General features: G+C 42.3%; 3 protein-coding genes across 4 annotated transcripts; 1 reads left to right on the top strand and 2 right to left on the bottom strand.

Moving 5' to 3' along the window:
- Window positions 1-2378: 2378 nt before the first annotated feature.
- Window positions 2379-7300, bottom strand: LOC6603350 (tribbles). Its single transcript, XM_002028295.2, has 2 exons — window positions 5950-7300; window positions 2379-3444 (listed from the first exon to the last, which is right to left on the bottom strand). The coding sequence occupies exons 1-2, from the start codon at window positions 6819-6821 to the stop codon at window positions 2844-2846; spliced, it is 1473 nt and encodes a 490-aa protein (XP_002028331.1). The 5' UTR covers window positions 6822-7300; the 3' UTR covers window positions 2379-2843.
- Window positions 4074-26340, top strand: LOC6603345 (mucin-2). Of its 2 annotated transcripts, XM_026992248.1 has the most exons (5): window positions 4074-4501; window positions 20116-20184; window positions 20252-20475; window positions 20538-22882; window positions 23228-26340. In XM_026992248.1, exons 1-5 carry the CDS (start codon window positions 4400-4402, stop codon window positions 26224-26226), a joined length of 5739 nt encoding a protein of 1912 aa, XP_026848049.1. In that variant the 5' UTR covers window positions 4074-4399; the 3' UTR covers window positions 26227-26340. The 2 variants fall into 2 exon arrangements, with proteins under 2 accessions (XP_026848049.1, XP_026848048.1); XM_026992247.1 differs by lacking the exon at window positions 4074-4501 and adding an exon at window positions 17465-17479 and having other exon boundaries at window positions 20538-26340.
- Window positions 11864-14205, bottom strand: LOC6603349 (cationic amino acid transporter 4). Its single transcript, XM_002028294.2, has 2 exons — window positions 14028-14205; window positions 11864-13961 (listed from the first exon to the last, which is right to left on the bottom strand). The coding sequence occupies exons 1-2, from the start codon at window positions 14167-14169 to the stop codon at window positions 12100-12102; spliced, it is 2004 nt and encodes a 667-aa protein (XP_002028330.1). The 5' UTR covers window positions 14170-14205; the 3' UTR covers window positions 11864-12099.
- Window positions 26341-26433: the final 93 nt, after the last annotated feature.

Raw genomic sequence — 26433 nt, 5'->3', positions numbered from 1 at the left:
ATTGTGGGTACTATTAAAAATTTAGTGCATTTTTGTATACCCTGTACTTAAAGAGTACAAGTATGCTTAATTCTAAGGGACTGTAAGAGCAGGAGCAGCCGGATTTCGTAAGCAAGACTCTTGTGATTCAGACTGTCGTTAAAACAAGAGTTCTTCTGCTTGATTGGGCTTCTGTAGAGATACCCCCTATCTGAATACAAATTTAAATTCAGATATCCGAGTGGAGTGACCACCTATATTAATTATAAAAACTAAATTCAGAACGTCACGCAAGAGATTTGCATCTGTCGATGTAAGCCGGCTGTATAAATAAATAATGAGGAACTGAAAATTTTGGGGACAGTGGTCCCGAATATATATATTGTATATATAATTGCGTCTGTGCGTACAGTGCACCTATACTATAAAAGTTTGCAGTTATTTAGTACACAGTTTCCGCAATTAGTCACGAGGCTCCGCCGAAATACTTGTGCTAAATACCTGAAGAAAACATTTGATTGAAAAAAAATGTCGTGGAAATTGTTTGATCTGTCTAGAAAGTATATCGCATCTCGTTCGAGATTTTTACTTTAATTCCGAATAAATCAATCTCACGTAATTGATTGGTTTTTATACCGTACGAAAGTGTACTTGGATGAATCGAAATAGTTTAGAAATTGGAAAGCTAGAGAACGTTATTAAGAGAAACTACATACAAAGTGGAACGGCTTTGAAAAGTTGGGGTCGTGGAAAGTAGTTGACATGGTTCTAGTCTACTTAATAGTTGTAAGGGCACTTACATGTTAGAACTTTGAAAGTGAATTTTGTTGGTTTGTTACACTGGTTTTAATTTCACAGACATCAGACTATGGCACATAAGTTTTTCAATTCTAATTGAGTTTCACGTTAGTTTAGCCAGCTATAATAGTGCGTGTGAGGAGGGAAAATGTGATGCTGTTTCTGCTGTTACTAGTTATGGCAATCCGAATTGACATGGCCTTTGTCTACTTATCTACTGAAAATGGTCACGATTGCATATTTGGGATAGCCTGAATCCAGAATGAAGAAATAAAATTTCGATAAATGTATGCTGCAGATGTTTTCATAACGTTCTTTTAATTAATAGCCAACTTAAACTACGATACGTTCGTTACTTACGTTTTCTTACGTTTCCTAACATTATCTGAACATTCTGGAACCTATAACTGATATCTTAGAATAAGCATTGAGCTCTGAAATTCGAGAGTCACAATGTGCGAAGGTGACGTCGCTGTCAGCAGTTTTTGCGTTTTGCGCAGTAAGCTCGCTCGCAGTTCTCATTCAGTCGGCAATTTCATAATCTGACGACGAATGGAAGTGTTGTGCTCGAGCACAGGTAGGTCGGCACACACTCACACACACATGTGCACGCGATGTACATATACAATCCGTAAGTATGCACACATGTGCAGCCCCTCGTCACGTCGGCATGTCGGAAGACAGTGGTGTTGGGGAATCTTGTTGATAGGAAAATACCCTGCCGTTCATAATATCAGTTAGCCCCAGTGGCGTCAGTTTATTGATATTGCATGGCAAAAAGTAATCATGGTGCTCTGGAAGTCACGTTCGCCATCATGATAAATACTATTATTCTTCCCCCTTCAACTTGCTAAAACCTTCCTAATGCATAATCAACAAAATAGCCCGAGCTTTAGCAAGAATTTGTTGGACCTTTAACTGAAAAGTCTTGATTGATCTTCGAAAAATTAATTTCAAATTTATAACCTTTTCAGTTAGAATATATCTCAAAAATCATTTTTTAAATAATGAATTGAAATCCAGTAACCAATCATATCATAATGAAGTTTTGCGATTTGTCTATAACTATTCCAAGCTGTTACCTTTAGCTAGTGAAAGCTCTTGGTACCCTTCGGTATCCCATCTCCGCCTATTTACCAGATCTTTCTAAACTAAAAAAAGTCTCTCACCAGGTAATAATACTACATCTTATCCGATCTGGCGGAAATGAACTATAAAGTCCTTTTGTATTAAACTTAAATTTAGAAAGTTCTACATGTACTACATGCCCAACTATAGTTGAGTTAGCCTCCACGAGCCACATGTTCATACGAAATCAAAAAGGTTCAAGCGAAGTATGCTTTCTTTAATATAATTCCACAAGGTTCATAAGCTGGCTGTCTCCAAGAAAAACATAGAAATATAGATAGATTTGTAGTCAGTTTGGTTCTTGGTGAGATCAAATTTTAATGTATTATTATTAGGTTTTACGATATTTTCTTAAAAGATTTCTAATAGTAGGCAGACCAAGCGAAATACAAAAAAAAAAGTATTTTATATAATAAATAACAATTTGCATTCGTCGCACTTTTAACAAGGAAACAAATGTTTTTAGAGCCCAAAAAAAAAAAAAAAAATCAGGGCGACTGTCTTTTGATAAGATCAACAGTTTACAAAAAATTATAATGTAATATTGTACATAAGTTGGTTTTTGTTTTAGGAAGAATCGGTTACAAAGGCGAGAGAGTACGAAGAACGAATTCATAAACAAATCTCCGTCATTGTGTTTATTGGAAGGCAGTGAGTTCTTGTGTCTGAGAGAGTTTAAGCGAGGCTTTAAGTCTTTGTTGGCAGTACCACCTGCAGGAAGATGTGGAACGCATTCAGTTTAAGCGCGCCCCGAACCGGAGCGGATCGGACCGGAATAGTGTGGGAGCAACCCATAGCCACAATTGCATTGCCATGACACCACTCGGCGAGGCCATGTGCTTTTTTGTTTCCTCAGCTTCAACTGAATGGAGAAGCAGCTAACGCTGCTTCCAAGCGTCACCATAAAAGCAACCCGTGGGGGACTTCCGGTGCGTCGATCAGCCCATTTCCACGTCCGCACTCAATGCATTGGCTTGGGCCATTTGCAGTGTACTGCGCGTATAGTCGAGTGGCTCTACACCGATATCCGCATACTCGTGCTTATCCCCCAGGGGGCAGAGCCCGCCTTCATCTTCGTCGATGACTGCAGCGGCATCATCGCTGTCCCCCGTTTCGTCCCAATCCTCGGCCACTTCCACATTCACGGGCAGATAGAGATGGAACGCACGCTGCTCCCGCAGCCACGGCGTCAGAAAGATGTGGGTGGCGGTCATGCGTTCCATGTAGTCCTTGCGTAACAGCGACAACAGGAGCCACCGCACCGACTTTGAGAGCGAAGTGGGTATCTGCACGTTGCCGTGACGGATCACAGTGATGAGGTTGCAGTTGGCCTTCTCGTAGAATGGATACTGTCCGACGAGCATCGTGTACAGAATCACGCCAAGTGACCACATGTCGGCTGGTTTGCCCTTATACGTCGGCTGGGGACACAGTAGCTCCGGTGCTGTATATAAAGGACAGCCGATTTTATCACTCAGTGTGTCGTCCTCGCCTTCAAGGATCATAGAGCCCTCCAACGATTCGTACTGCAGTTTTGTTCTGTAAGAAGAGAAAATTGCCGTTTTACTTAACTGAATATAACGCAATATACGCTTTAACTAAAACCCAATATCTCTACATTCTTCCGTAACGTTATCTGCGGTCTCTACACTACATTATGTGCAATCTCATTACGTTGCATAACTTCGATTTGATTTTGGGTTTTGTGGGGCCAGCGCAATGCCGAAAAAGACTCAAATCGATCGGCGACGCCGACGCCGTTGACAAGTCGAAAGGCAGCCAGCCAGCCCCCGAATCGAGTCAAGTCGAGTCGAATTTGGCCAAGAGCGCAGTCGATGACGAAAGCGAAGCTCGCGACCCCAGACACCCATGAACGACTGCCTCGGCTCGGCCATCATTGACATTGGCCCACTTTTGAATGCAAAAAAAAAAACAAAAAAAAAGAGGAAAGACTAGCTCGGGGGCCGAAGCTCTTGATACCCTTGAATATCGATATAATATCGTTCATATTATGATTAGTTATCCGATGGCGGTATTTTTTGTCAAAATTTTGTGAAACTGAAATACGTAAAGTTTTACTCCTCAATATATAGTAAACCGATCTTTTCGGCTCGCGTGTTATACAATACGTGCGACAAAAACAATGATTTGTATATTTTATTTATATGAAAATCGCTGGACTAAGCTGTTGATTCTTTAAGTGATTGGTAAATGTTTCCTGTGTTGCAATATCTTGGCGAACATCATAACACCCTCTGAAAGTGACTCTACGAGAGAGGGATGCGACAGCTGGTTCGGCAGGCCTCTATTGATCAACGAAGCCACATACATACAAACACTCGCATCTGTGTCTGTACCTGTGTATGGGTATCCAGTAACAAGCATGGAAAGAAAAGAGCACATTTTGAAAACCTCGAGGCTGACCCTGAGCAAAAACTAGCTTCGAAAACTAGCTCTTCTCTTCCCCCACTGACAGTGCTCGAAGTTACAACAAATGACCTCGTCCGCCTGGAAAAGGTTTTCGTGCCGTGAGCGGACAGAGAGCGTCTTCGGAGAAGAGAGTCAACGCCAAAGAGAGCGAGAGGGAAGCGAGCGAGTAAGTATTTGCTCTCTCTCTCTCACTCACTCACGGTTCGATGTGAATTTACAAACGAAAAAATACGGAAAACGGGCGACAGATAATTATTGAAACACCTTGAAAAATACCCACACATGTGGGTATATATTTTTCAAGGTGCTCATACATACGTATACATATTTACATTACAAAAGTACTTATATGTTGCCGTGTAAAAGAATACATAAATATATATCAGCATATGTGTGTATGTATAAGCATGTTTGGATATGTTTTCTGCATACCGAGTAAAATACTAATAACTGCGTCTTCGCGTGAGCACATGTGCACATACATACATACGTGCTTACGTACAATTTGTGTGTATAGAAATACAGAAGATCAGAGTCAGGGCCACTCGCCGCATTGTGACCTTAAAATATCAATTCGTTTGTGTGCGTGTGGCGTTAGAGAAAAACATGTATACATACTCGTACATAAGTATGTATGTATGTATGAATCAACCCAAATAACACGCAGTCTGTTTGAATGGAGTTAACTATGCATACAAATACATACATACCTCACCATATAGTACAATCACACCTCTGACTTGCAATACTGTTAGAATTTACAATGAAACACGTCATCGAAATCTGTTGTTTTTGCCATTAATTAGGGTGAAATTGTTATCTCTAGCAAAGAAAACAAAATTCCATTACCTCTGCCTCGGCAAATTTCTATGCTAATAGATATCAGGCCAGATATCTACATATATGTATGTATATATTTGTATGTATTAATGTACAAATATTCTCTTACTAAATATTGCTTATTCGGGTCTACCCAATATTGCATCAGCGAATGTATACATATGGATGTACATACATACATACTGTATATGTATAAATTGGAAATGCATTCATTTAGCCACACAAACAGTCACCTAATGCGAACAAAGTCAAAGGCATTGTGGTGGTACTATTATTCTTAAAATAAATACTACATGTACTCCATGATACGAACTGATGGCAACATTTTCGCCACGACTGTAGCAGACTGCGCTCAGTATGTATACATCCATATGTACATTTCTATAGGTGTGTGTGTATGCTCTATTCGTGGGTATAATTGTTTTTGTTGGCCTATTGGTGATTCGATTGCAACACTTGTTAAATGTTCAATGTTACCCACAACGGCGACGCCGCCGCCGTCGACGACGACAGCAGCAACAAAAACATGGGCCAATAACGAGAGCAACAATTGTGGCACCACAACCAACACCAACAAGCTCTCGCGGCGCATAACGAGTTTTCATCGAATTGCAAAATAAGCCGCTGCCGCCGCCGAGCAGCACATGCAGCCCCCCATCCCATCCATACACAGCCAGCAAATGGTGGCGCTTAAATTTGAAGGTGTCTTGCCAGAGAGATAATAGGGTTGGAGCAACACGACATTGGGCAAGAGGGGGGAAGGGTTGCCCTCACCTGGCTTCGTCGATGAAATAGAAACGCTTCAATTTGAGGTCCCGCAGGATGATGCCGTTGCGGTGACACACCTGTACCGTCTGGCATATCTGGTGGAAGATGGCACGCGCCTCCGCCTCGCACAGTCGCTTCTCGTGCCTGATGTAGGTGTGCAGGTTCTCGTAGACGCCCGTGTGGCAACCGACAGAGTCGCGTCCCGGCTGCGCTTGCGCAATGATGATGTAGGTGCGGTCCTTGGACAACGGCACAATGTCGTGCACGGGTCGGATGAGCGAGTGGCCGTAGATAGTGCTGCGGCACAGCAGCTCGTCCTGTTGCAGCTGGAAGTAGGCCCGCTGCACCTTGTCCAGCGGCTCGTTGATGATTCGGCAGAGGAACTGTTCCCCGCTAAAGACGTCCACGCACTTGAGGTTCGAGGACGTGAGATCGATGAGATGGCGATACGAGGCAGGTGTTTTGGCCGCCGCAGCGGCTGAAATGTGACTAGGTTGGGCACTGATCAGGTAGCGGTTCTTGATCAGCTTCACCGGCTGCTCCCCGGCCAACCCACGGTCAGTTGGCTCGGCGGCGATGCCCAGGGCCAGCAACTCGCAGGCCCCACCCGGCGTGAGCAGCTTCTCGCGGATCGTCTGCAGCATCTTGGCGCTGGGAAACTCCTTCTTAGGCGTGAAAAGTGACCCCGCATTCATCGTGGGTGACAGGCGTTCATCGATGCCGCTACTGCCAGATGCTGGGGAATGATTTATGCTGCTTCCGCTGCTTCTGGCAGGGCTGGCCGTGGATGCGGCTGCTGGCGAGGCGGGCTGGGAGTAGAGGACTATTTTGTCGGCCTCGGCCGATGTAGTGTTATTCTGCACTCCACTGTTATCCATGTTGCATGTATTGCGGGGTTCACTGTTGTTGCTTTACACTGGCGGCGTTTATCACAATTTCCTCTCGGATTGGGGGGTACTCTTCGGTGGGACCGTGGTTGCTGTCGCTCTTCCGCGCGATTGGCATTTATTGCAGCCTGCAGGGTTAGTTAACTATTTTGACATTTAACGACGCATCGTTCGGCACGTTTTGCTAGGCGGAATAATTCGATTTCGGCATGTATTTCGCAACAAAAAAAAATTCTGACGAAATTCTCGCGAATAGCTGAATAATATAAACGCGCGGTGGTTTTTTTCCGATTTTAAAACAAATCGAATCGTTTCACACTCGCTATTCCGTGTGCGGATGAAACACAATGACGTTTTATTGTTGTTTATTATATTTAAACGCACATTCCGCAACACGACCTTATCTAAACTGCCGCACAAATTGAGTATTGTACACTTATATTGTACAGCAAAAAATATAGTTTTAATTCGATGACAAAACCAACGAGGCGCGCAGCAACCGCTCGGTTCAAAAAAATTTCAAGTTTTGATGTTATGATGTGTGACGCGGATTTATCTATATTTTATAGACCCGTCCGACCCTCAGAAATATACCAAAATATACCGTCTCATTTTAAAAATATACCGTAAATATACCGATTAATTCAAGTTCTATTATACATATTCCTCGTTTTTGATATTCCGTCGAATATTACTAACTAGATAAATCTCTCAGCCCTGCTCACATAATTTTATCCGATAAATGAACTTATTTTCTACTTGACTGGTTAATTTTAAATACTTGCTTTTATTGAAATTTGCCTAAAAAAAGGTTTTAACGAAAAAGAAAAAGGAAAAAGAGAGTATGGACAACAGGCAAAATGGCCCAGAAAATGCAACGCATGCAAGGTAAAATCCACCCCATTTGCCCAATGTACCTTGCAGGTTTTGTCTTCAAGGTATATTGTCCGTACAGGCGAGGTGAGGTTTGTACGAACCTTGCAATTTGCATTGGCTGTTTTTGCCTGTTGTTCATACGCCTTTCTATTGCCCATTCAAAATGACGACTCAATGTTTCGTCGCAGAAGTGAGCACTTAGCGATAAGAAATATACCGAAATATACGTCAAAAAACTATGTAAATATACCAATGCCTGTAACGATCTAAACCCTCTATATTTGAACAGTTCAACGACTTTAGATAAACTGCGGAAGATGTTACTGATTTTAAATTCTTCTTGTAGATCCATGCCATTTATCCTTTGAACTTAAAAAAAAAACACAATATGTTTCGTCTGAGCTGCGTTAATATTATTAAATTTGTATTATTTTCGGTGGAATATTAAAGTACCCCCTTGGTCTACAGTGGGCTAACGTTCCTTGTTGCATATTTCTCGATTTTGATATTCGGTTTTATATTACTAGCTAGCTTGGAATTCCATACATGAACACATAATTTTATCCGCTTGATACATCAATTTTCTATAAGATTGGCTATTTTTTAGTACTCCTTTTCATTGCATTTTTTCCAAAATAAGGTTTAGATAAAAAAGGTTAAAGAATAAAATGTAAGTAGTTTCGAAATGATACGCAATTGTTGCTGGTCAACAGGTTTCAGTAATGCGTATGGTACGGCCATTTGTATACACTCTATCCTTTGATTAATGTTAACATGTTTTTTTCCAAGCAGCTTTTGACTTGACTTTTTATTAGATTGATATTTGTGGACCTATTCATGCATGTGAGTGGTTTCTGTATATATCTCGATCCCGATACCTATTCATGGTCATTGAGAATACCATAAACTGAAAAAATTCGTTGAGATAAGCCTAAAAATTAGAGACTTTCTGAATTTATGGAGCCTGAGAGGACAACCATTACTTCAATCATATAATATCCTTTTCCCAAGGGTATGCAGAATGTTGCTCATTCCGCGGCGCATGTTGCTGACACACCACGAAAAGAGAGAAAATTTCCAGATGCTCTCTTTCTCTCTCTCTCTTTTGTCTCTCTCGCTCTCTTGTCACACAAGGTTGTTCCCGTTTGTGTGTGTGAGTTTGTATGGGAGCGAAAGCAACGTCATCCATCGTTATTTTTGAAAACAATTGCGTGGAACGCTGAAATTCCTGGCTTTGCTTGTCTCTCTGAATGTCAAAAAACGTCACACATAAAACACACATACTATAGACTACAAAGTATGTCTGTATGTACACATGTAGTTATTTCGAAAAGAAGCGATAATACGTTAAATTTGAATGCCAAAATAACCATATATTTGTAATATCGTTATATTCATTTCGCAATACCTGTATGTACAGTCCAGAAGGCATTGATCTACGCACTACAATTCAGCCCCTCATTGTATGTACATATGTATGTATGTACATACATACATATTTCAAAAAACATCTGCGATCTTACATTCAGAGATTTTAAATTACTCATATGTATGTGTGTATGCGTGCCTGTATGTATCGCGCACGGTGTTGTGGAAGCGATTTACGATTGTTGTTTGCAGCTGTCGATCGGTGGGAAGGATCCCGAATACCGAAAGGAAGAGGATCACCACTGTGCTACGCAGGTCGCAGGTAGATTTCTATTGCCCAAGAAGAGAAGCCAGCTGTACCACTACTTCATCCCCTAAGTATCAACATAGTGCTGTGGGGCACGGCTGTACATACTCTTGAATGTTGCAGTCGCATATTCAGCTGGCGCAAGGTGATTCCCAACCACCCGAGCATGTACAGTGGTCGACAAAAGTTATATGACCCGACCCCTATCTTTGCTACCTCTCCTCTGGCGTAGCAAAAACATTTTAAAGAAATGTTATGATCTAGTTTTATTATGTCCATATTTATGCATGCACATAAATACATATACATATGTACATACATCTGTATTAAAAAAAAGCCTCGTAGATGTCTACATCCAGAACATTATTTCATGTTAAAATGACACGTTAATAGCCATGCATATTTATATAGATATTTTATTTAGAAGTATTATCTTAAGTTTGATAGTGGAAAATAGATATTTTAAGTAAAATTCAATTTTTTGATAGACTTTCGTCGTCCACTGTGTGAACAAATGCACAAAACGTAGGCAATGCAGAAAATACATCCATATATAAAAAAGCTGTTGTACGCACGCACGCATTTTTGGCGCTTGGCTAAAGCACGCTTTTCAAAAAGTAACGATCGCGCGTTTTAAAAAGAAACGTCTGTTTCGCCTTCTCTTCTTCTTTTTAGTTCAATATCCACACAAAGTCGCCGATAAATACGGGACTGAGATCTGAATGTGTGTGTGCGTGGTGGAAAATAAAAAGTTTTCGGGCCGAAGCTTCTGATGCCCTTGCCAGATCCCATAGCTCTTCGACAGGTTACACTACACTGATTTGATTTTGATAGAATGTGTGGGTCTATAAACTAGCACATAGAGTGAATGGTGAGGTGGCAGTTAAATGATCAGATATTATATTCTGCATACAGCAATAAAAACCCATAAAGTAATAAAATATCGTGTTCTCTGCATTGTCAAACATCTGTCGAACTTATAATACTGTCTGCAAGGGTATCCAAACCGAAACAACCTCATTCGCTCGCACTCTTTCTCCGCAGTTTCTTTTTTGTTGTTTTTGCATCTGTTTTCTCATATGTATGTGTGTGTAAGCATGGAAAGTATCTGTGTGTCGTTACCGTGTCACCACACCAAACAAAAATGAAACAGAAATGATATCAAGAATAATAAAAGTATGCATTGAAATAATCGAGTTTCATCACATCTTCCTGCCGGTAGTTGTATTTCATTTTGTGGCGAAACAAAGCTGCTCTTTCCTTTAATAATTTCGATTAGCTGAGAGGACTGGGATTTCAGCATCTACTCTACCCGGTTTTAGTATGTTATGTGTATAATACCCATGTCCCTTTGCTTAAGAGATGGTTTTAAAATTGTATACCCTTTCAGTGAGTCTTCAAAATCTTGATAGCGGATCTATCAAATCTCGTCCGTCCATCAGTTTACGAGATACTTATATATAAGCAAGACTTCTATAAAAATCGAACACCATTGTTGTTTGTAAAGATTATAGAAGAAAGATAAGATGTTGAGAAGAAGATAGTGATTAAGTATAAACATTTGAATAGACAAATACCATTTCACTAGTTGTCGAAATCAATAGCGTATACGGACGGCGATGCACCATATACACCATTATGTTAGCCTCATGCGTCACCATGGCTGCGTCATCGTGGCGTCATCAAGTTTAGTTTTTGCTTTTGCTTTTGCCTTTCCCCTCACTTTCCTGTCTGTCTGAATCATGATCCTGACGACATTCTTCTCATACACGCACACACACAGAAAGATTTAAGAACGCTAAAGCCACTAAATAGATACTGGTATTGGCATTGGAATCGACAGACTTCAACGCTGATAGGTTTGTAGGCTTGCGGTCCGAATTGCATGCATAAAATTTTACCCAAATCTGTTTTCAGTTCGAACAATACGAGTATCCGCAATAAGCTATCCAAAAAGATTAACATGTCGCTAAGCTGGTGGCTGAGAAAATTACTTTCTCGATGCACGATTTTGGTTGTAAACTTTCACACTGGTGCTGCGACTCGCCATCAGCCATCAGACCAGTCGGGTGAGATTTCATCAGTGCAATGACCCACTCGAATGGGGGCCCTCCGAATCCGAAGGTCAGTGCCCCATTATTAGTTTTGAAATCTAATTGAGGATCTGATCTCCTTTTCGGAGAGGAGGAGTAATTCTACTTGAATAGTCCACGTATAGACTGATCAATCCGATTAGTTTTAATTAAGCAAACATTAAACCTTACACCTTAAATATATATATGTATATGTATGTTTTATATAAATAGTCTAAAATGTATAATATTTGATATAATTATTTACAAAGTAATTCATATTTATTTAGACATTTACTATCGTTTAACAAATGCGCTGTGTGCATACCGTTTAATAAATATATTTGTACGTTTTCAATATACATATGCATATAATATAATATATAGGTATAGACTCGTGTATTATAAACAATTTTTTTATAACTTTAAGGTTGGTATAAATAATTCTCAGTAGACACGGGCTAAATATATTATCTTGTGGCAAAGGTACTTCGCTATTGATCAATTTTGATTCGATTTCCCTCGAGCACATTTCTCAGAATATCACCTTACATATCGGGCCATTAAGAATGCATCGAATTCGGATGGGTTATGTACGAGTACTTTAGAGACTTTCGGAGTGTTCTCGGAATATGGTACGTTTGGTTTAGGAATACCCAGGAGTTTCATGATCGCTCTCTTCCGCAATGGATTTTTTGTCCTCTGTCTTAGTGCGGCCCGTGAATCTCTCTATGGCAGAATGCCTTCCAACTTTCCCAGATGTAAAACCTTTGACCGAACCCCACGGCAATTTGCCAGCCTCGGATGATGTCATTAATATGGAATAAGAGGTGCACGTTTCACCCTCCTTGCTGTGATGAATTCCGTACAGAAAATAAACTACCATCCCAATGCAGACCCAAACGAAAAAGCGTGTCCAGGTCACGGCGTCCAGGTGAACCATCAGCAGAATGTTGCAAAAGATACCAAGAGCCGGCACGAATGGAACCAGTGGTACCTTAAACACCAATCCGCGTGTGTTTTGATTGTGCACCGCCATAACGGCGACACAGAGGCAGGCGGAAAATATGATAAATCCATAGATGAGAAGGGCCCACCAAGTGCCCGAGTACAGCTCAGTCCAGGAAACCTTGAGCTCCACGCAGATAGCGAAGCACAGACCGATGAAGAGCATTACAGCAACAGATACCACAGAACCAGGCTCGAAACGTCCCAGCAATGGCTCCAGGTAGCGGAACTGTGTCTTTAGTCGTCCGGCCAGTCCTTCCTCGATCAAGAAATTCGTGGGCGACGATGCGGTGTCCAGGCTCGACTGCGACATCGAGTCTTCGTCGGAGACATCATCAGGACTGCCTGGGGTGTCAGGTGCCCGTATGGGATTGTGGAGCTGTGACATGGGTCTATAGCGCAGAATGATCACGCTGGCCGAGACGATCGTATAGGCCAGAAGTGTCCCAATGGACATGAACTCCACCAGCTTGGCCAGATCGAACACCAGCGCGAGAGTAGCACTCAGAACCCCGGCAACAGCTAGATTCAGCAACGGAATTTGGGTCTTGGCGTTCACTTTGCCGAAACAGCTAAAGAGCAAACCGTCCGAGGCCATAGCGTACATACAGCGGGGCAGTGCAAATAGCGAGCCCAATAATGTGGTCGTCATGCCGCACAGAGCTCCGATTGAGATTATGTACTTTGCCCAGGAAAGATTCAGTTGGCCGAATGCCTCCGGCAAAGAGGCCGCCGGATTAATATCGCTAATCGGGATCATGAGTGTCAGAGCCGCGCTTACCAGAATATATCCGACAGTGACGACACACAGCGAGATTATCGTGGCTATGGGTATGGATGTGGCGGGACTCTTGGCTTCCTCCCCCGAAGTGGCAATCGAGTCGAATCCCACAAAGGCGTAGAAGCAGGTCGCTGCGCCCGCAATGACGCCCCCAACGCCGTAGGGCAAGAAGCCCCCTTCAGCCTCTGACCAGTTCTTGGTGTCCGCATACCAGAAGCCGACACTTATGACCAGAATCATGACCGCTATGTTGACTAGGGTAAGTAAGCTATTGAACATCGCCGTTGCTTTCACTCCGATGGCCAGTGCAGCTGCGTACACGATGCAGACCATGAAGGCTAGTATGTCCGGATACTGGGCCAGCCCCGGCTCATGCATGCCGCCCGTCAATGCCAGGGTAGTATTGCCAATCCATCCACCCAGCATGGAGTCTACGTAGCCGCTCCAGGCCCGCGCCACCGACGCTGCTCCCAGCATGTGCTCCAGCAGTATGTTCCAGCCAATGACAAACGCCCAGAACTCACCCATTGATATGTAGGTGTACACGTATGCGGAGCCAGCCTTTGGCACCCGCGTTCCAAATTCCGCATAGCAGAGGGCTGCCAGCATTGAGATGAAGCCAGCCAAAACAAACGACAGGATAATGCCAGGTCCTGCCATTTCCTTGGCCACCGTTCCAGTCAACACATAGATGCCAGCCCCAACCATATGTCCAATGCCTGCAAGGAAATATCTTTCATTAGCAATAAAGGGATAAGGGGTCTGGGATTGGATTAGTCGAGTACCAAGTAGCGCGATGTCAAAGGTGTTCAGGCACCGATTCAGCGGTGTCTCCATTACGTCAGTGGGCACCACTTTAGTGCGATTCATTTTGCTGCACATTCCGGACAATATGTGTTTCATTATGGCACGTCTTGAGCTTGGCATATTGATGATTTTGATCCCAACCCAAACTCTCAAATGCGTTATTTCTTTTTCTGGATTCGAATATAAAAGGGAATTAGTTTATTGATCGAACTAAGGTACTGAGATGCTGTTCAATTTATTTCGTATTCTGCGGCATTCGGATTACCTTCTCACTTGTTGTACACAAGCAGCTGTGACTTTATTGATTTTTATTAAAGCTCCACTCCACCACATTCTATGTGCAGCGTAGTCACAAGGGGGGAAATATCAGCTTTTGGAGTGAGCTTTTCTCTTGAATTATCGTTTATCATATCCCGATGTAAATCAAAAGGATTCTTGGCGGAAACAAATTTTTATTTTTAACTCTAAAATTTATTTTTGGGCGAGTACTCCCACTTAAAGATACTAATACTAATGGTTCAGATTAATTTATTAATAGGTATTTTGAGTATTAATGTAATTTTTTGATGAGAGCCAAATGAAATATAATATAAATTACGTTCTTTTTCAATCAGTAAAGTCCTTCAGTAAATATTTCTTTACCATACCAATGTTCTATCGTTCGGACTGGTGACACGGAATGACCTTCTTCAGGATATTCCTGTGATTCAGCATTGGAATAAATGTCTCTACAATATTGCAAGTTATAGCGACCTTATATCGGAAAGTAGCCGAGAAACATTCATCAACCTGATCTTGATAAGGAATCATTTTTAAAAACAAACTGATATCCGTTATGTTATCAGATAAATTAATAAAATTCTACATTATTTCTACATGTATTTTACACATGATGACATTTTACGTGGTGGTTATCCTCTTTCTTTCGGGTCGTCCCAGTCGGATTTTGTAGAACCGATTCTCAAAAAAATGCGTTGTTCATGATTCTTTTTTTCAGGGAATTTCAGGGAAAAATATAAAATTAAAACCGAACCGCTTTTATACATACCACCTTGTTTAATTTCATAATGATTCTACACATATCACAATTTTACATGATTTCTACATTCTACACATAAATTCGTCAGCTTTTGAATGTATGCAATTAAACCGCGGATATCTGAGGGGCGATACTACAACAGTTGACATTTGAATGGTATTCCTTATCACATAATGGGATTTAAAGAGTTCGAACAATATTAAGTTAATTCCTTTTAAGTTTTTACACTTCTCAAACTCTGAAAATCAAAATCAAAATCGTAAAATTTCTATAAGAATCAAACATTAATAGGAAATCTTAAACGATTGGTAGATAATATAAAATGTACATGTAAATAAATGGCACCAAATCAGTCTAGCTACTGAAGTTCAAGTCAATCTTTATAATCAGGTTTCAGATTCAGGTTAAAATACAAAGAAAAGCTCAAATTTTGTAAAAATTAACTCTATTTGAAATGTACATATGTATGTAATTTTATTTTGAATATTAGGCCCCATTTTAACAGCGAGGAGAAATGCTGCTAGAAGCTAGAGCCGCGACAGGTTTCTCGTATCTTCATAATTGCGGATGCCACATATGCTACAAAATTTGGTTGCTCTAGCTCTTATAGTCTCTCTTTAGAACTAGGCGTATGTATGTATGTATATACCTTATAGGGTCGGAAAGGCTTTCTACTATTTTAAAAAGCTGCGTATTGTATAACATTTTTTCGTACTAATAAATAAAATATTGAGAGCTAATTTTCCAAGTTATTAAATGTAAAAACCTTTCCTGTTTTCGTTATATAACAACAAAAATATATGGAAATCTGTTTTTATATGCTTTAAATGTTATTTAGAATGGTGAACTTTTTGTCGGAAATGTCCATATATGTATGTATGAATGTATAAATATTCTTACTAAGGATTACGAATATGGGTACTCGTATGTGTATTTTATTCCGCAAAAATTCGAGTATGTCTAAACGCGGGTAGGCTATACAATTTTGTCAAAGAACATTAACTTTAAAATATGTATGAATATTTGTAATCTCTCGTCAATTCGTAAGATCGCAAGTTATCCTTGAGAGGAACTTACTTGTTTTGCGATTCACTGGTTGGTACTGGCATTGACTTTTATTGAACGTTTATTGAACTCTGTTACTCATGCGGCGTGTGTTTAAACATCATAATTAACCCAAAGCCTATTACTCGAATCAAATAATATAAATAAAAGTATTTCAAGTTGTCCTGTGCACATATTTCTGTACGAAAGATCACAAAAAGTTGAAAATTTTAATTGCCGTCTAGGTTACGTGAGGTTTCGTCAAAAGCCCTAACACTTAGGCATCTTCATCGGCGTTGGTGTCGTGATTTCATCGTACGAATATGCACAGGCTAGGGAGACAACGGTGGCTGAAAGCGCTTATCCGTATTCTTCTTACCTTCGCGCCAAGTTCCCATGGCGACAAACCGACGAACGGCAATAGCATCGCCATGACCGATGCCATTTGGTTAAAATCTATCAGCATCACGAAGCGGACGTTGGGCTTCCAAAGTTTGGGATCCCAATACCTGTTAGGGATGACCAGGCGCATCAACTTGGCCACGGCAACACCACTCCACACCACACCACGCCACACCACTCATCGCCGGTTGGAGTTGCATGACAACATTGAAGCAGCAGTGACAGTCGGCCACGAGTATACATATATGTAGCTAGTACAATGACGGATTTTGACTCTTTGGCCCTAAAAGCATACAGGCGAAGGCGCAGCGCAGCGCAGTTTTTCAGCTGAAAATGTTCCAGTCGCGCGCTTGGGTCAAGTCAAGACAGCGGACGCGATGTCGGCGTGTGGATGCTGCTCACGCGTCTTCGCTGCCCACGAAATCAACATGAATGGAAAAAATCGCAAGACCCATCCCCATTGACGATGGCGACTATTCAATGCTCTATAGATCGTTGCAAATGCTGTCTGTTAAATGGAACTTAACCAGTTCTACATGTGTAGAAAAAATCAACCATTACTCATTAGGGATTTCGAAAAAATCTACTGCTCCGAAAATATATTTTCCACACGCAGCTTACGTAGCCATCATACATGGATCGATTTTCGGCTTGTGAAGAAGTGGCAATACCCTGATGTGATCAGTGTGCGTGTAAAAACACCACAATCAACGTAAAATAAACAACAATATATGTATGGGCTACTAGCATGGGTGTTTTTTGTTGCTGTTGTTTTACTTGCTGGGGCTTTGCATTTTTATAGCAATATCCAAAACGGATTTTGTTAAATCATACCTCGTGTGTATATAAACGAAGACGAACCTCTTCGAGGCTTAGTGCGGCAACGTCCACTTAACCAGCGACAACAAATCGCATACCCCCAGTAGGTCTCAACAAACAAGTGCAGTAAGTCAGAGCCGCATCCCATCGCATCCCATCCCATCCAAAAGATGATGGACCAATAAATTAGTCGATTCAGCAAGTGTTTTTTGTATTATTTTAATCTAAAATCAGTGTTCAAGTGAATGCACAAGCGCCGCACAATAGGCTATTAATTATACCTACCGAAAAGAAAACATATAAAAAAAGTGAACTAAGAACAGGTGAATCCTACTACGAAAGTGTGAGAACGAACGAAGTCGAATGTTTTTTTGCCCGTGAACCGATAATTGCAGGCGAGTGTAAAAACCCCACACTGCCATAAAGGAATGAAATAAATTGCCGTATTTATAGGAACTCTCAAAATATACATACATATGTACATACATATGTACATACATACAATATAATTCTCAGATTGGGAGAAGATTTATGAATTGAATCATTTGCGGCGATACTTAAAAAGCATACTAACGGGTATTTTTAATTTACTCTTCTGTTCTGTTCAAATACAGTTTAAAATACGAAACAAGTTTTACAGATCCCATCCGATCCCATCCACAGTTCTTACAATGCGCAATAATTTTAATTTTTGCGCGTTTGCCTTTGAGGCATAATAAAAATGCACAGATTTTGTCTTGTCTTTTTTTCTAAGTATCGCAATTCGCACGTTTTTATCGCTTTTAATGAGAAAGATGAATTATAAATGCAAATTTGTAATGATTTGCTTAATCCGGGATGGAAGATACAGGTATTATAATGGTAGAGTCGATGGTATAATGGCAAATATGTACTATTTTACATTCCAAAGCAATCAAGGCTCATGTGGTCATATCACAATACCCGTAACATACCGACGCCTCTCACACTTGTTTAATTCATTGCGTAACTTGCACCGAAACTCCCCATATTTGATTTGTTTTTGCATAAAGTGATCTGCCATATAAAGACAGTATTTACACATATATCCATTTTTAGCTCGTGCTCTTCAATGACTAAATAAAAATTGTTGAAAAACTATTACGTGGTACTATAATGTCCTTCGACTTTCATAGGAAGGATGGTTCTCCATGAAATGTAGCTTCAGTTTCTCATTCAACTGTGGGACTTTTAAATTGAATAACAAATATCGTTATTGTGTATCGAATTGCTGCCAAAAGAACGATTAATTTGTGACCCATAAGACACAAATTAACATTAATAACTATCCCACAGCTTAAAAAGTGTATTAAAAGGAAAACAAAAACAAATGACCCAATTAACTAATTTCGATTAGATTTGTATATAATTATGGGTTAATATTATAAAATTGGCATGTTTGAGTTAGCTCGTGAATACTGCGAACAACAAAATATAAAAAATAAAATTAAAAAACTAGGTCATGCGCGTATGCAGCGAGAAATGGGAACAGCAGCAGAAGGGACCAAGAAAACTAACAATCCATCCAAATGAACTTCATTGTCTATAAATAATATATATTCGCATGCTTTCATAAGTATCTGTAAGTCAGCAAAAGTCTACAGAACATGTCAGGCTCTATCTAGGCTCTACTTTATTTTCGACGAAATTTCGATTAAAAAAACAAAGAGTACGAGTACGGGTATGTGCTAGTACACACACATTTTTATTCGGGGGTCTTTGATTTCCTGTGTTTACGACCGTTAATTATCCATAATCTCATTGCATTGTATAAATCTAGTTATCTTAATGCTGGCAATCTCCCAAGCCAAGCAAATGGATCTTTTTTTTGGAAAAAGTGCCTAATACATTAATAATACAGTGGAATACCATGGAAAAAACACCAGCCAGCGCCAGCGCCAGCTAGCCATCAAATTGCAGAAGCCAATGCCACACAAAAGGCCTCAAATTGGAACCCCTTTATCAAGTGGGTAACCAAATAGTAGGCACTGGCTACTACAATATTTGCTTCTCGTCTCCCTTTGCTTCGTTTGGTTTGTGTTTTATGTGTATGGATTTTGAAATCTGCAGCTTTTTTCTTTTTAAAGGTTAGTTGTATTATTCAAAAAGCAAACCAGTTTTTGCGAAGCAGATGCATCACATCAGCAAAAGAGGTCCGGCGGCGTCCGGCCCAATGAAGCGTTTGTAAATATTGTACGCTTTAGCATGTACTCAATTTACCTAATTTACGATATAGCAGATCTTACCTCACCCAGTACCAAATATTCTCCAATATTTGCACAGTGACACACTTAATTATAATTACGCGATGAAACAAAATTTAATTTTTTCTGCCGTCAAGCAGAAATTATACAAATCTTGACGTACACGGATAGACAGAGACCCATGTCAAAGAAAATAATGTGAGCAAATAATTTATGGCTATTTCTTTGAGTTTTTAACTGATTTTTCGTCTTTGTTTGAAAGGTAGGGTCTTGGGGCTTTGGTACAACACTTTTCAGACTTCAAGAAGAACTGAATACAATGCAACAAAATTTGAATAGATGCTGCTACTTAATGTTAAAGACTAGGATAATTTGTTAGGACAAAGAAAAGGTTCAGCTTTGAAGGACAAAGAATCAGAAATCTTTGCAGTCTGAATGAATGAACACTTGAATTTGTAAGCAAAAGCTTCTTCTTTTAAGCACTGATAGTTAGAAGTGCTATTTTGATTAATTTTTGATCAAAAAATGTGCGTCTTACAGGTTGAAGTTAAAGCAAACACATCGAATATGGCCAACATTGGCTACGTTTTTATATGGACGCTAATAGTGGTATGTATATTAATAAAAAGTAATACTATTTTCCAAACGGATATTACGATTCTTTATTATTTTGTAGGTCATTACTTCAGGGACGGATCTAAACAATGATGATTCTCTTAATGATGTCTTAAGCTACTCTACGCCCACATTTAATAGTGAGACATCTTTGTCGGCTCAAAATATTGAAAAGATTGATGTTAAATGCGACCAAGGAAATGGCATGACGGTGGAAGTAGACTTTTTAGAAAACTTTAACGGAATTATTTACAGTCAGGGATACTACAATGATCCCAAATGCACGTATGTAAAGTTTTAGGGCTGCACATACCTATTATCTAATGTACTATATTTGATTCCATTAGCTATGTGGCTGCCAATAATGGAGACAGAAAATTTATATTCAATGTGCCTTATGACGGTTGCGGCAGTAAGCCGTCCTGCTCGATATGCTCTTCAATTGAGAACGTCCTAATTATACAAAATGACAAAGATATTCAGAATAGTTGGGATATAGCGCGAAAAGTATCATGTAGCCGCAGCGAGGAGCAGGAGAAAACGGTTTACTTCAAGCCGTTTGTCGTTGATATGCTCGAAATAGTTTCCGTTGATACCCCAAGCGGCCCAGTGGAATGCTGGATGGAAATTGGTACTGGAATACCACCAAATATTAAGCCCATTAGTACAACCTTGAAGCTTGGCACCGATGTAACGTTTACCATAAATGTAAAGCATTCGACTCAAGCATGGGATGTAAACATACTGAAGTGCTATGCCTCAGATGACATGAACTTTGAGGCAAAAACCACCAAGACGTTACAACTCTCCGATAAAAGAGGCTGCACTATCAAGGAAAAAATATTTGGGGAGTGGCAAAAGTTGGAATCTCAGTCCAGGTCCAGTCTTACCTCCACATATTATAATACACTCAAAGCATTTAAATTCCCCGACCGATCCCAAGTGTATCTAAAATGTGATATTGAATTATGCAAGGGAACATGTCAAAGAGAATACTCATGTAGCAGCTTAAAGACCAAAATACCTACAGATGGGCCTAAGCTTAGGTGTTACCCTGGCTCAGCAGATCCTGCCTGTCTTTTAACCACTTTCTCGCCACCAACAAAGCCAAGAATAGCAATAACGACAACCAAATCACGCTGCTACACTGGATCTACAGATCCAGAATGCCAAAAAACAACCTACTTCCCACAAACAACGACTGAAGCGCCAATAGCCATAGAACAACCAGAATGTTATCTAGGATCGACCGATGCTCGATGTCGTAAGAGTCCCGCAACGACAATAAAGCCCAGATGTTATCCTGGATCATCAGATCCAGACTGTCAGCCCGCAACTTACTTACCACCAACAACGATCAAAACACGAGTAGATAGACCAAAACCACGGTGCTTCCCAGGTTCAACCGATCCCCGATGCCCTCAAGAATCCGCATCCACACTGAAACCACGTTGCTATCCCGGCTCATCCGATCCTGAGTGTCTTCCATCGACATACGCACCACCTCCAACTAGAAGAACCCCAACATACTCGGCTCCGACGACGACTAGAGCTCCTATAACTATAGAAACACCGAAATGCTATCCAGGATCGACCGATCCTCGATGTCCTCAGAGGCCCGCAACGACAACAAAGCCTAGATGTTATCCTGGATCATCAGATCCAGAGTGTCAGCCCGCAACTTACCTGCCTCCAACAACGATCAAAACACCAGTAGATAGACCCAAACCACGGTGCTTCCCAGGTTCCACCGATCCTCGATGCCCTCAAGAACCCGCATCGACACTGAAACCACGTTGCTATCCCGGCTCATCCGATCCTGAGTGTCTTCCATCGACATACGCACCACCTACAACTAGAAGAACCCCAACATACTCGGCTCCGACGACGACTAGAGCTCCTATAACTATAGAAGTAGCGAAATGCTATCCAGGGTCGACTGATCCTCGATGTCCTCAGAGGCCAGCAACTACAACAAAGCCGAGATGTTATCCTGGCTCATCAGATCCAGACTGCCTTAACTGCTTCCCAGGCTCTCCAGATCCAAGATGTCCTAAAGTGCCAACAACTAAAAAGGCAGGCTGCGAGGAGAGCCCAGATGACCCCAGATGTCAACCTGCCACCTATTTACCGCCTTCCACTTATCGCACTCCAACTCTTTCACCGAAGCCGAGGTGCTATCCTGGATCCAGAGATCCCGAGTGTCTACCAGCAACTTACCAGCCTCCAACAACGATCAGAACAACAGTCGCACCCAAACCACAGTGCTTCCCAGGGTCTACCGATCCCCGATGTCCTCAGAAGCCCGCAACGACAACAAAGCCCAGATGTTATCCTGGCTCATCAGATCCAGAGTGTCAGCCCGCAACTTACCTGCCTCCAACAACGATCAAAACACCAGTAGATAGACCCAAACCACGGTGTTACCCAGGTTCCACCGATCCTCGATGCCCTCAAGAACCCGCATCGACACTGAAGCCACGTTGCTATCCCGGCTCATCCGATCCTGAGTGTCTTCCATCGACATACGCACCACCCACAACTAGAAGAACCCCAACTTACTCGGCTCCGACGACGACTAGAGCTCCTAAAACTATAGAAACACCGAAATGCTATCCAGGATCGACCGATCCTCGATGTCCTCAGAGGCCAGCAACTACAACAAAGCCGAGATGTTATCCTGGCTCATCAGATCCAGAGTGTCAGCCCGCAACTTACCTGCCTCCAATAACGATCAAAACACCAGTAGATAGACCCAAACCACGGTGTTACCCAGGTTCAACCGATCCTCGATGCCCTCAAGAACCCGCATCGACACTGAAGCCACGTTGCTATCCCGGCTCATCCGATCCTGAATGTCTTCCATCGACATACGCACCACCCACAACTAGAAAAACCCCAACTTACTCGGCTCCGACGACGACTAGAGCTCCTATAACTATAAAAGCACCGAAATGCTATCCAGGATCGACTGATCCTCGATGTCCTCAGAGGCCAGCAACTACAACAAAGCCGAGATGTTATCCTGGCTCATTAGATCCAGACTGCCTTAACTGCTTCCCAGGCTCTCCAGATCCAAGATGTCCTAAAGTGCCAACAACCAAAAAGGCAGGCTGCGAGGAGAACCCAGATGATCCCAGATGTCAACCTGCCACCTATTTACCGCCTTCCACTTATCGCACTCCAACTCTTTCACCTAAGCCGAGGTGCTATCCTGGATCCAGAGATCCCGAGTGTCTACCAGCAACTTACCAGCCGCCAACAACGATCAGAACAACAGTCGCACCCAAACCACAGTGCTTTCCAGGGTCTACCGATCCTCGATGTCCTCAGAAGCCCGCAACGACAAAAAAGCCGAGATGTTATCCTGGCTCATCAGATCCAGAGTGTCAGCCCGCAACTTACCTGCCTCCAACAACGATCAAAACACCAGTAGATAGACCCAAACCACGGTGCTTCCCAGGTTCAACCGATCCTCGATGCCCTCAAGAACCCGCATCGACACTGAAACCACGTTGCTATCCCGGCTCATCCGATCCTGAGTGTCTTCCATCGACATACGCACCACCCACAACTAGAAGAACCCCAACTTACTCGGCTCCGACGACGACTAGAGCTCCTAAAACTATAGAAACACCGAAATGCTATCCAGGATCGACCGATCCTCGATGTCCTCAGAGGCCAGCAACTACAACAAAGCCGAGATGTTATCCTGGCTCATCAGATCCAGACTGCCTTAACTGCTTCCCAGGCTCTCCAGATCCAAGATGTCCTAAAGTGCCAACAACCAAAAAGGCAGGCTGCGAGGAGAACCCAGATGACCCCAGATGTCAACCTGCCACCTATTTACCGCCTTCCACTTATCGCACTCCAACTCTTTCACCTAAGCCGAGGTGCTATCCTGGATCCAGAGATCCCGAGTGTCTACCAGCAACTTACCAGCCGCCAACAACGATCAGAACAACAGTCGCACCCAAACCACAGTGCTTCCCAGGGTCTACCGATCCTCGATGTCCTCAGAAGCCCGCAACGACAAAAAAGCCGAGATGTTATCCTGGCTCATCAGATCCAGAGTGTCAGCCCGCAACTTACCTGCCTCCAACAACGATCAAAACACCAGTAGATAGACCCAAACCACGGTGCTTCCCAGGTTCAACCGATCCTCGATGCCCTCAAGAACCCGCAACGACATTGAAGCCACGTTGCTATCCCGGCTCATCCGATCCTGAGTGTCTTCCATCGACATACGCACCACCTACAACTAGAATAACCCCAACATACTCGGCTCCGACGACGACTAGAGCTCCTATAACTATAGAAGTACCGAAATGCTATCCAGGGTCGACTGATCCTCGATGTCCTCAGAGGCCGGCAACTACAACAAAGCCGAGATGTTATCCTGGCTCATCAGATCTAGAGTGTCAGCCCGCAACTTACCTGCCTCCAACAACGATCAAAACACCAGTAGATAGACCCAAACCACGGTGCTTCCCAGGTTCAACCGATCCTCGATGCCCTCAAGAACCCGCAACGACATTGAAGCCACGTTGCTATCCCGGCTCATCCGATCCTGAGTGTCTTCCATCGACATACGCACCACCTACAACTAGAATAACCCCAACATACTCGGTTCCGACGACGACTAGAGCTCCTATAACTATAGAAACACCGAAATGCTATCCAGGATCGACCGATGCTCGATGTCCTCAGAGGCCCGCAACGACAACAAAGCCTAGATGTTATCCTGGATCATCAGATCCAGAGTGTCAGCCCGCAACTTACCTGCCTCCAACAACGATCAAAACACCAGTAGATAGACCCAAACCACGGTGCTTCCCAGGTTCAACCGATCCTCGATGCCCTCAAGAACCCGCAACGACACTGAAACCACGTTGCTATCCCGGCTCATCCGATCCTGAGTGTCTTCCATCGACATACGCACCACCTACAACTAGAAGAACCCCAACATACTCGGCTCCGACGACGACTAGAGCTCCTATAACTATAGAAGTAGCGAAATGCTATCCAGGGTCGACTGATCCTCGATGTCCTCAGAGGTCGGCCACTACAACAAAGCCGAGATGTTATCCTGGCTCATCAGATCCAGACTGCCTTAACTGCTTCCCAGGCTCTCCAGATCCAAAATGTCCTAAAGTGCCAACAACCAAAAAGGCAGGCTGCGAGGAGAACCCAGATGACCCCAGATGTCAACCTGCCACCTATTTACCGCCTTCCACTTATCGCACTCCAACTCTTTCACCTAAGCCGAGGTGCTATCCTGGATCAAGAGATCCTGAGTGCCTACCAGCAACCTACCAGCCACCAGCAACTATAGAAACACCAACGGAGAGGCCTAAGCCAAGATGTTACCCTGGTTCTACTGATCCTCGGTGCCCTCAAGAGCTACCTTCGACAACAAAACCGAGATGCTATCCGGGATCAACAGCCCCAGACTGTCTAGCACCAACGTATTTGCCACCAACAACGAAACAAATTCCAACCTCTAATACTATCACACCTAAGCCCGTAACAACAGATGGAGAAAAGTTTAGGTGCTACTCTGGTTCGCCAGACCTCCGTTGCAAGCAGGACAGTACTGTGATACCCTCCTATAACTTGATTACTTCCACTCAGCCACCCGCAACAACGCCTACTTATTGTTATCCTGGATCTATTGATCCACGTTGCCCCAACAGCGGATACAAAGGCACGAGTCGTATTCCTGCTACATATCTACCGCCCTTGAGTGACCCGGGGTACGACAGGACTATTCGTAATGCAAAGAGCTCTTTTTTTAAGGAAATTAACCAATTGGCATTCACCGATAATAACATTTTTGAGATTGATGAGGATGAAAGCGACTCAACTAGAGTTAAACGGGAGTTAAAGGCTGCCGACGAAAATTCATTGATCATTGCTCAAGAGGAAGACCTATTATCGAGAAGAATTGTTAAGCGTGAGTTTAGTGAACGGCCATCAGAGAGTGAAGTGATTTCTCTGACACTTGGTATTCGAACGGGGATCAATGTTAATTAGTCATGGAAGTTAAATACCTAGCACTAGCAATATTATTATAATACCCATCTTACACCGATATGTATTTTACTTAGCCAGATATTCATTAAATATAAATCTTTGTACAAATTGTAACGAACCGTTTTTGTTCGTTTTAATTTCCTTTAGTTTGGTCTCATCGACCGGCCTAGAGTTGGCTGAGCTACGACTTTCGGCGTCTACTCTCTT

Source organism: Drosophila persimilis, unplaced genomic scaffold, assembly GCF_003286085.1.
Source record: "Drosophila persimilis strain 14011-0111.01,24,50 unplaced genomic scaffold, DperRS2 tig00000732-arrow-arrow-pilon, whole genome shotgun sequence".
NCBI classification, from domain to species: domain Eukaryota; kingdom Metazoa; phylum Arthropoda; class Insecta; order Diptera; family Drosophilidae; genus Drosophila; species Drosophila persimilis.
Note: the sequence above shows the minus strand (reverse complement) of the source record. Positions and strands in the feature narration are given on the sequence as shown.